The sequence below is a fragment of the Trichechus manatus genome, unplaced genomic scaffold (assembly GCF_000243295.1).
Source record: "Trichechus manatus latirostris isolate Lorelei unplaced genomic scaffold, TriManLat1.0 scaffold00236, whole genome shotgun sequence".
NCBI lineage: Eukaryota > Metazoa > Chordata > Mammalia > Sirenia > Trichechidae > Trichechus > Trichechus manatus.
The window spans coordinates 1,286,346-1,298,164 of NW_004444172.1; the positions used below are offsets into that span (position 1 = coordinate 1,286,346).

The 11,819-nt window shown below is 35.2% G+C and overlaps 1 protein-coding gene and 1 pseudogene across 1 annotated transcript; both read left to right on the forward strand.

Moving 5' to 3' along the window:
* The first annotated feature begins 1,625 nt into the window (after positions 1-1,625).
* Positions 1,626-2,600, forward strand: LOC101353016 (olfactory receptor 8K3-like; annotated as a pseudogene).
* Positions 2,601-10,327: 7,727 nt separating this feature from the next.
* On the forward strand, positions 10,328-11,504 carry LOC101353278 (olfactory receptor 8K3-like). Its single transcript, XM_004389230.2, has one exon. The coding sequence runs from the start codon at positions 10,464-10,466 to the stop codon at positions 11,502-11,504; it is 1,041 nt and encodes a 346-aa protein (XP_004389287.1). The 5' UTR covers positions 10,328-10,463.
* The last annotated feature ends 315 nt before the right edge of the window (positions 11,505-11,819 follow it).

Consider the following 11,819-nt stretch of genomic DNA (forward strand, 5'->3'; position numbering starts at 1 on the left):
GACAACATGTGTACTAACTGTTTAATGAGAAACTATTTTGTTCTGTAAACTTTCATCTAAAGTGAGAATAGCAGCACAATTGGAAGAGCGTAGTCGATGTCACTGAAGTGCGCATGTAGAAACTTTTGAAATGGTGTATCTTTGGCTATGTATAGTTTCACCAAAAAAAAAAAAAAAAAACGTCGAGAAGGGAGAGGATTGACATGTCTTGGGGTTGTTAGCCAATGTTATAAAACAATATGTGTACTACTGTTTCATGAGAAACTATTTGTTCTGTAAACCTTCACCTGAAGTGCATTAAAAAAATAATAAGAAGAAGTAGATCTTTCTTTCTTCCAAGGCTCCTCTGAGTGGACTCAATCTGCTAACCTTTCAGTTTGGTGCTAAGCTCTTACTTGTTTCACCACCCAGGTGGCCTAATTATGGGGATAATAAAGCTCAAATATGAAAGTAAAGGAAGTATATACAGTATTAAAAAATACTACAGCAGAATTATGAAGCTGCAAGTATTCAGTCTCCAATGTTGATGTTCTTTGAAATCCTTAGTCACCTAGGCTCTTTTTAAGTCCCTCTCAAATATAAGTGAATACTTAATGCATACTTTGGTAACTGTATAAATGTGCATTTCTACCCATCACTTGATGAGGAAACAAGCAGATTTCCATCTCACACCTCATGCTGAGATGTGAAAAGCAGTTTCTGGAGTTTAGGAAACTTATAAGTACCCAGTTTTATGATGATAGTATAATATATACCTTATTCTTCAATTTCCAGTGGAATCTGGCAGAAAGAAGATATAATGTTCTCAAAGAGTATAGCTTTATAAAATGAGAATTAGATACTCAACAAAGATAGTAAACTATGAAAAATAATGTGGTGATCTCCATTGAATTCTAACGCTTTTGACAGAAAGTTCTTTTATCTTCCCTTACCTTATTTATCATCATTGCAACTAAACAAGATTTACATTGCTTTTATTGTATTCGATGAAGATAGTTGGTTTCCTAATTGTGATATCTACTGATACCCAGTTCAGTACTTCTTTTTCTTTAAACACTTTATTGTGCTTTAGGTGAAAGTTTACATAGTAAATTAATTTTCCAATCAAAGATTCTTACATGAAATGTGTCAGCACTCTCCTCATTTCCTCCCTGGCTTCCTTGTTTCCATTAGTCAGGTTTCCCTGTCCCTCCCCGCCTTCTTGCCCTTTTGGTCTCCTATTGTTCTATTACTGGGCTGCAAATTTTGTTATCCTGTATGTAGTAGTATGTTTAGTAATATCTCAGGCCTTTATTAGATACCAGAAATACCCTTCTCCTATTTGTGACATCCAAAATGGCCCACTCGCTGACAAACGTTCTTTGGGGAGCAAATTTTCCCCAACTGATAACCAGTTCGCTCTCTCTTTCTCTCCCTCTTTCCCTCTCTCACTATCTCTATATCTGTGTATGTATGCTTTGTTTGTGGGAGGTGGGTTTACTTTCTAATACCTATATTGGAAAGTTTGGATTTATTTTATTCATCTAGCATATTGCCTTTGTATACTAAAAATTTACCAGATGATACTACATGAAAGCTATTGACTATGCTGTCTCTATCCAGAATAGGTTTCCTGATAGACCTAGATGGACAAACACAATCTAACAATGTTGAATGAATTCATCCTGACGGGACTCACAGACCGCCCAGAGATGCTGGCTCCATTGTTTGGGCTATTACTCATCATCTACATGATCTCAGTGGTGGGCAACTTGGGCATGATCATCCTCACCAAGACAGACTTCAAGCTGCAAACACCCATGTACTTTTTTCTCAGACACCTGGCTATCACTGATCTTGGTTATTCAACAACTGTGGGACCCAAAATGTTAGTAAATTTTGTTGTGGATGAAAATACAATCTCCTATTATTTTTGTGCTATACAGCTAGCTTTCTTTCTCACGTTCATCATTAGTGAAGTGTTCATTCTGTCAGCAATGTCCTATGACCGCTATGTGGCCATCTGTAGCCCTCTGCCCTACACAGTCATCATGTAACAAAGGACGTGTTGTGTGCTGATGGCAATACCCTGTTTCTACAGCACATTTATTGCTCTTTTGGTCACCATAAAGATTATTAACTTATACTTCTGTGGCTACAATATCATCAGTCGTTTCTACTGTGATGCTCTCCCTTTGTTATCTTTGCTCTGCTCAAACACACATGAAATCGAATTGATGATTCTCATCGTATCAGATTTTTATTTGATTTCATCCCTTCTAATGGTTCTTGTTTCTTACCTGCTCATTCTTGTAGCCATTCTCAGGATGAACTCAGCTGAGGGCAGGCACAAGTCTTTCTCCACCTGTGGATCCCACCTAACCGTGGTGGTAGTGTTCTATGGGTCTTTAATTGTCACATACGTGCAGCCCAAATCCAGTTACCCCTTTGACATTGATAAAGTGTCTTTCATATTTTATACCCTGGTTATCCCCATGTTGAATCCCTTGATATATAGCTTGAGGAACAAAGATCTAAAATATGCCCTATATAGGACATGGAAAAAAATCTGCAATAGCTTTTCTACAGTTTGATGCATCATGTGGTTCCTATAAGTTACATCCTGGGCTTCAAACCTTGTCTATGTGCCTCCATAGGGAATAGTAAGCAAAAATATATTCAACAGATATTTATAAATTGCCTTCTATGTGCCAGTCACTCTTCTAAGTGCATTGATGAACAAAAGAGTAAAAACCTTTGACTTCCTTGAAGAGGAGATATGGATTACAAAAATAATAAGTATATTTTATAATAGAGTAGAATGTGTTGGGGCCCTGGTGGCACAGTGATTAAAGTGCTTGACTGCTAACTGAAAGTTCAGTGGTTCAAACCACTAGTCACTCCGTGGGAGAAAGATGTGGAATTCTACTTCCATAAAGATTTACCACCTTAGAAACCCTATAGGGCAGTTGTACTCTGTCCTATAGTGTCCTATGAGTAGAAATCTAGTCAACAGCAGTGCATTTGGTTTTTTTGAGATTATGTTCGCAATACCAAACCCATTGCCCTTGAGTGGATTACGACTCACAGTAACCCTATAAGACAGAGTAGAACTGCTCCATAGGGTTTCCAAGGAGTGGCTGGTTGATTTGAAAGTGCTGACCTTTTGGTTAGCAGCCAAGCTCTTAAGGAATGCACCACCAGTGTGCCAGGAGAATGTGTTAGCAACCATGAAATCAGGCAAGGACACTGCATATGCTGAATGGGAGTGGGAAAAAGTACTAGGTACAAAAGTGGAGTTACAATGATTCCGGTGTTTTTTCAACTATTAGAATAAACTTTGCAGTGTCAGCCCTTGTGTTTATGTATGTGTATGTTTGTGTAAGCCCTTGCCTTCTGTTTTAGCCTTTATAATCTTCTGAGGGGTGTATTAGATTCGGGCCAGGTTGTAAACAGTCTCAGTACATGCGATGATTTGAAGTACGGGGTTATCTAAACGTGCTCAAATGCCCCCATAGCAGATCTTGGAGCTCTACTCTTTACTCATTAATGCCTTTACTTTTCATTTACTTTTGTTCACCCTACTTGTGAGATGCAAAATGAGATAATCCCATGGTTTGTATGATGCTGTATTTCTAATTCAAGTAAGATCTGTCATATGGTAAGAATAAATTTATCTAGTCTTATAGACATAGCTGCTGTATGTTACTCCTCATATTTTCCATGCATTTTTATTTATTATTATTATTTTTTAAAAATTTCTAGGATTTGATTGAAACTATAAGAGTCTAAATGATTTTCTTGGTTCACAATCATGAAATAAATCTCCTGTGTAGCCAATGAAACCTTGAATAAAAATAGTCCATTGGAATGTAAGGAAAAGGTTCATATTGTCATGTGAGCATAATTTTTTTAAAATATTGAAGCAGTTAGATGGCTAAGATGATCATGAGCACTACCAAGTAATAATATCTCATACTTATTGAATGCTATAACATAGTCAGTCTTCAGGTTTTAAATAATTTAATCAATACAACAGCTCTGTAAGGTAGGTTCTATTAATATATACATATTTTGGAAGATAAAATGGAGGTTCAGAGAGGGTAAAGAAATTATCCAAGTTCAACTCATGAAGGACAAATAAGTTGCCCAAGTTCATAGAGGTCTTAAGCATTAGAACCAAGTTTCAAATATGTTTTAGCTCCAGTTTCCATGCTCATAAAAGCTACTCTAAATTACCTGTTAATGTCAATTTTCTGCTTTAATAATGTCATCCCTGAGATGACAGACCATATCAGATTAAAAGAAGAGAAATACCAATGGGGTTCATGAAATAGTGGATACCTAGGACAATGTCTGGGAGAGAAAATAAAGTCAATAAAAACGACTTAATAAATTGATTGAGCAAGTTAATCGGTTCATTTTGGATGCAGGACTTGCTCAAACCAAATAATGGAAAACTATCTAAAAGTGGATGCAGGACATAGTCTGGGCAGGTTTATAATAAATGTGCCATGGGGGATATCAGGAATTATCATTAAGTAGTAAGGAACAAGAGCCCTGGTAGCACAGCAGTTTAGAGCTTGGCTGCTAACCAAAAGGTCAGCAGTTCAAATCCACTAGTAGCTCCTTGGGGATTCTAGGAGGCAGTTCCACTCTGTCCTATAGGGTCACTATAAGTTGGAATGGACTCAAAGGCAAGGGTTTGTTTTTTTGGTTTAGTAAGGAAGATGACAAAAATAAATACACAAGGAAGTTCCCATCTTAAGAAAATATTTGTTGATTTCTGCCTTGAGAAGTTCAGCCACTTTTTAACAATAAAGATAGAAGTAGAATTTAATAATAATAATAATAAAAAAAGCTAAATCACTATTGCTAATGATTTGTACAAGTCTGCCAGAGGCTTGTCAAGACTGATACTACTTCCTTAACAAGGGAGGTCTGTGTGAAGAAGATTTATTCCTAATCATCTTCTGCTTCCTGGACTTTATTGCTGCCTGAACTTTAATTTTTTTTGGAATTTAATTTAAGCACAAGAGAATGGTAAATACATTAACTTTGATTTTGCTGAGCAGCTGAACTAATGAGAGCCATCAAGCCCCACTACGGGACTTTTTTTTTTTTTTTTAAATAAATTAAACCCTCTTTCTTGAGCTAATTTTGAGTACTCCATTGACTTACTGAGAGTTTCATTACATGCATGAGAAAAGCATTCCTAGATGATACAATACAGAGAGGCAGAAGCACCACAAGCAGCTGCAACAGTTGGACACCATGGAATTGTAGGTTGTAATTCATACAGACTAAGACGTGAAAGAACCAGTTGAAAATGTGTAATGTATTGGGTATTGCCATGTTTAATGTAAACATATAAGAGCTTCACAACACAGAAATCATCAGATCAAAAGGAATAACATACAAATCAGGGATAGTCATCAACCCAAAGGAAAAAAAAATTGTCTAATCCACTTATATAGTTTTTCATTGAAGGAGCTCCTGAAAATAAGAGAGACAGAGAAAGAATGAAAAGAAATTACTAACTAAGGAGCTTGAGTACACAGGTTAAGTATTATCACAGTTAGAAATAATCTGTGATTCATTGAAATATTTAATGGTCCCCAATAATCTTAATACTTGTTGTTGTTAGGTGTCATTGAGTTGGTTCTGGCTCACAGAAACTCCATGTACAGCAGAAAGAAACAGTGCCTGGTCCTGAGCCATTCTCACAATCATTGCTGTGTTTGAGCCCATTGTTGCAGCAACTGTGTTAATCTACCCCATTGAGGGTCTTCCTCTTTATTGCTGACCCTGTATTACACTAAGCTTGATGTCCTTCTCCAGGGACTGGTCCCCCCCATCAAGTGTAAAATAGTATCTGCATATACTTCCTTAACTAGAGAAAGTCACCACCAAGCAGCGTAGGCTGAGGGAATCGACAAATTGGTACTACATACATTGTTGGATTCCCTGGAGAAAGAGTAAACCAGTGGAGAGGTGAACAGAAATGCTTTGAGGTAGAATGTCTAAGAAGTCAAGTTACAGGAGGAGTGATATTCTAATTTCCAGCATATGTGAATGACACATTCCTAGAACTGTGGGGTGCATGCCCTTCAATATAACATGTGGTATTCCTCCCAGTTTCCCTTGTGTCATATTCTAGCAGAAGTTCATCTTGTATTCGTAGCCAGTCTTACCTACATACAATGGCAACTAAAAACAATAGCAAACCTGTACAGGCTCCTTGATGAGAAAATATAAAAATATTATATTACTTCAACCCCAGCAAACCTATACAATATATGAAATAACAGCAAAGTATAAGATCAGATGTAGCTCTCTATGTACATAATTTTTAGCTCAAAATATTAGTTTATTACTTGGAGCAATATAAATTAGCCAACCCAAGAGTAGGCAAAATAAAAATTTGATATTTATTCTCTCATTGAAAATGTTGGAATTTTTAAAACTCACCTCTTCATGGAACTTTTCTTTGACCATCACAATGAATTGACTGCATGGAAATTGTTAACTTATTTTAAAAATAATTAGTAAAGAAACAAATTATAAGGATTTTTTTCAAGGCTTTATTTTTTACAAAGTCATTAAATTTTCATGATTTTTTTTAACCATAAACACATTTAATACCTACTCGAGTAAGCAGAGATTCTGCATCTATTGAGTGCTTTATACATGGATAAATCTATTTTGGATCTAGAAAGTCAGATAAACTGGCTTTTTCTTGTTACCCTTATTTTTTAGAAACTTTTATTGAAATATAAATAACATACCACATAATTCACTCACAGTTTCTTCAGTTTTTTCAGTTTGAGAAATGCTGAGCGTGTTCTTCCCCTTTGGTTTTCCAACTCCAGGTCTTTGCACATTTCATTATAATAACTTATTTCTCTTCTCAAGTCACCTTTTGAAATCTTCAGTTCAGTTTTTAGTTTCATTATTTCTTCCATTTGCTTTAGCTACTCTGTGTTCAAGAGCAAGTTTCAGAGCCTCTACTAACATCCATTTTGTTTTTTTTCTTTCTTTCTTGACTTTATAATGACCTTTTGTTTTCTTAATGTATAATGTCCTTGATGTCATTCCAAATTTGTCTACTCTTTGGTCATTAGTGTTCAATGTGTTAAATCTATTCTTGAGACGGTCTCTAAATTCAGGTCAGATGTACTCAAGGTCATATTTTGGCTCTCGTGGACTTGCTCTAATTTTCTTCAGCTTCAGCTTGAGCTTGCATATGAGCAATCATCGGTCTGTCCCACGCTTGGCCCTGGCCTTGTTCTGACTGATGTATTGAGATTCTCCATCATCTCTTTCCACAGAAGTAGTCAGTTTGGTTCCTGTGTATTCCATCTGGTGAGTTCTATGTGTATAGTCCCTATTTCTGTTGTTGAAAAAAGTTATTTGTAATGCAGAATTCATTGGTCTTGCAATATTCAAACATGTGATCTCTGATATTGTTTCTGTCACCAAGGCCATATTTTCCAAGTACTGATACTTCTTCTTTGTTTCCAACTTTCACATTCTAATAACCAATAATTATCAATGCATCTTGATTGCAGTTTTGATCAATTTCAGACTTCCTAAATTGGTAAAATGTTTAATTTCCTTATCTTTGGCAGCAGTGCTTGGTGTGTAAATTTAAACAATAGTAGTATTAACTGGTTTTCCTAGGAGGAGTATGAATATATCCTATTACTGACAGCATTGTACTTTAAGATAAATCGTGAAATGTACTTTTTTGAGAATGAGTGCAATGCCATTCCTCTTCAGTTTCTCATTCCTGGCATAGTGGACCATACGATTGCCCATGTCAAAACAGATAATACCAGTCCATTTCAGCTAACTAATGTTTAGGATATCCATCTTTATGCTTTTCATTTCATTTTTTACAGTTTCCATTTCTCCGAGGTTCATACTTCATACATTCCATGTTCCAAATATTGATGAATGTTTGCAGCTGTTTCTTCTCATTTTGAGTAGTGCTAATAAAATTGAGTATCTTAATCTAATAAAATAAGAGTGAAGTCTTAAACAGACAATTTACAATGAAAGGAGGAATTGGAATGACTAATATCTGTCCCTAAACTTAAAAAATAATGGAAATGTAAGAAAAAAAAATACATATCATACCTATGAAATGTACTAATTTTATTCCATTTGAGAATGTTACGGAAATGAGGGAATATTGAGTGGTCTGTTCTTAAGGTAAAAATTTTTAATCCAGATCCCTGGGTGGAACAAATCGAAAGTTAACCTAGTTAAATTAATAAATGTATCTAAAAGGAATTTATTCCCTGGTGAATACAAATAGTTTAGAAAATTAACAGGTACCCTAGACATTTTCTTAAGCTTTCAAGCGCTTCAGACATAATTAACACATTGCTTGGTATCTCCTCAGGGAGAGCTTAAAGACTGAGAGAAAGCTATAAGTTGTTCCCACCATACCATGTTAAGAAGCTCATGGGTGTCAAAACATTCATTACAGGTAAAAGGGAGAATTTTTTATGCAGTGCCATGTTTTATTAATATCTGGAATATTTTAGTGACATTTTCAAGGCTCCATTTTAAACAATGGCAAAGCCACAGCAAAATATTAAGAATTTTGATTCAGTTCTGTGTACTTTACATCATTATTTCTGATAAGTTTCATATGCGATAAATGTGGATTTCATGTGTTCATTTTTATAACTTATTGCTGTGGGACTTTTAATGTCTGCATTTATTTGCTAATAGTTTACTCAGAGATTGCTCTGCTCATAAAAAAAAACAAAAATTCTATTGCCATTGAGTTGATTCCAACTCAGAGCGAAACTACAGAAGAGAACAGAACTGCCCCATAGGGTTTCCAAGGAGCACTCATAGTATTCAGGTATTGATATATGTCAGATGATTGATAGATAGATAGACAGACAGACAGACATACTTAGGAGTCAGTGATGATGACAAAATTTTAAACCAACAATTCCGTTATCTTAATCTGTAAGGCTATTCTTGTATTTTTAAAACATCAGTGATATATTCAGATGCATTTTTTGAAGATTATAACTAAATTTATCTGTGATATCTCATGGCACATAGAAGTTTCAATGTTTAATGGAAGATGCGCCATGTTCAGAGAGACTTCCAGTAATTCACATATATGTCATCATAAGTATATTCTCATTTTCTCCTATGCTATTGTGTTATACAGTAATTCAGTAATTTTTTTTAAAAAAAATTTTCATAAAAAGTAGAGGATATTTTTTATGAGGGGGAGTTTATGACATCAATGTTTCACTGTTTATTCAGATTTCCTCATATAGTCTAGGTTTCTCCATAAGAAAAAAATATATATATATACGATGTGTTACAAAAAAGTTAGAATGTGTCATTTATAATACAAATGCCCAATCAGAGGAGAAATCATTCTAAGTAGACTAACAAAGAAAGTAATCTAAAGAATGGCACTTTTAGACAAGTTAATCATAGAACTGGTGTTATGGAATGTAGGGCTGGGGTCAATTACAAGGATAGCATATTAACAAACCTATCCATCGTGAAAATGGTGATGAAGGACTTAAGTCATAGTCCAGAAGAATTTACCTATAAATATCTTAAAGATCAAAACAATTAACAACAACAGGAAACATTTTTTCAAGTAATTACTGTCAATATACAAAAAAAGATAGATGATGATGATGATAGACAAATACAGGATAGATAGATATACAGACAGACAAGTGGATGGATGGATGGATGGATGGATGGATGGATGGATGGATAGGTAGATAGACAAGTAGTACTAAGCACACACTATTTTAGAGTTATTTTCAGGTATCACAGGCACATTGCAACATTTAATTCTCATTTATCCTACTTAAAACACTGTAAGAAAGTGTTGGAGTATGATTTTTCAGGTGGGAATAAACAGATTTATGTAACATATTTTTTGTCCCAAGTATCACTTTGTATATATTACAAATGGAGATATAGCAGAGGCTGTATCTATACACATATATCTCTAGGGATGTTTTGATGTATAAAGACAAAATAATCCCCATTGTGATCAATTACATATATATATATCCAAAACCTCTCTAGTATGTTGAGTTTTCCATCCTGAACCAACTATAATCACGAGTTTTCATAAGATAATGTTTTGAAGCAGAGGGTTCAAAATGTTTCCATGTATTTTTTTAGGTATATGAAAAAGACAAAAGTTTTAAGAAGAGTACAATAAATATCCATGTACACTAACACCTAAAGCTTTAACAGTTTATTCATTTTTGTTTCATCAATCTATCCATTAATATATATCATATATGTATACGTGTGCGTGTGTGTAAAATTTGTGGGAGTTAGGTATATGTTTAAATATCCTAAAAAGGAAAATTTGGATTTATATTATTTATATGGGCTACTAGATGATACTACATTAAATCTATTGATGATGCTGATGTCTCTATCCAGAATAGGTTTCCTGATAGACCTAGATGGACAAACACAATCTAACAGTGCTGAATGAATTCATTCTGACGGGAATCACAGATCGCCCTGAGCTGCAGGCTCCATTGTTTGGACTGTTCCTCATCATTTACATGATCTCAGTGGTGAGCAACTTGGGCATGGTCATCCTCACCAAAATAGACTCTAGTCTACAAACTCCTATGTACTTTTTTCTCAGACACCTGGCTATTACTGATTTTGGTTATTCAACAGCTGTGGGACCCAAAATGTTGGTAAATTTTGTTGTGAATGAAAACACAATCTCCTATTATTTTTGTGCTATACAGCTAGCTATCTTTATTTTGTTCATAAATAGTGAATTTTTTATTCTGTCAGCAATGTCCTATGACCGCTATGTGGCCATATGTAACCCTCTGCTCTACACAGTCATCATGTCACAAAAGACCTGTTGGGTGCTGGTGGCAACCCCCTATCTCTACAGTACATTTGTTTCTCTTCTCTTTACCATAAAGATTTTTACTTTATCCTTCTGTGGCTACAATGTCATCAGTCATTTCTACTGTGATGGCCTCCCCTTGTTATCTTTGCTCTGCTCAAATGCTCATGAAATCAAATTGATCATTCTCATCGTAGCAGCTTTTGATTTAATTTCATCCCTCCTAATGGTTCTTGTTTCTTACCTGCTCATTCTTGCAGCCATTCTCAGGATGAATTCAGCTGAGGGCAGGAATAAGGCCTTCTCCACCTGTGGATCCCACCTGACGGTAGTTGTAGTGTTTTATGGGACTTTAATCTTTATGTACTTGCAGCCCAAGTCCAGTGATTCCTTTGACACTGATAAACTGGCCTCTGTATTTTACACTCTGGTTATCCCCATGTTGAACCCTTTGATCTATAGTTTGAGGAATAAAGACATGAAATATGCCTTACATAGGGCTTTGGGACAATTATGCAATATATTTTCTCAAAGTTCACTATACCATATGATTCATATACATTACATTATGTGTTTTAAACTTTTTCCTGTGTGCCTCCAGAGGGTAGAGCAAGCCCAAAAGCACGGATAAGTTCAACATGTATTTCTATATTGCCTTCTACCACTCACTCTACTAAGAGCTGTAAATAGATTAATTAGAAGGTTTTAGGTGGTGATAGATTAAAAAAAAAACAAAAAACAAAAGTAAATATGCTCAGTGGGATGGGCAAACAGTAGCAGTTACAGGAAGAATTCCAAGTATCTGGTGTTTTCCTCAGCTAGTAGAAAAAAAAATTTAGAAAGTATATGTGTGCCTCTGTGTAAGTGTGCAGTTGTGTGTATGTAAGTGCATGTGAGTGTGTATATGCCTGTGTTTATGTGTATGTACATGTTTAGGTGTATGTGT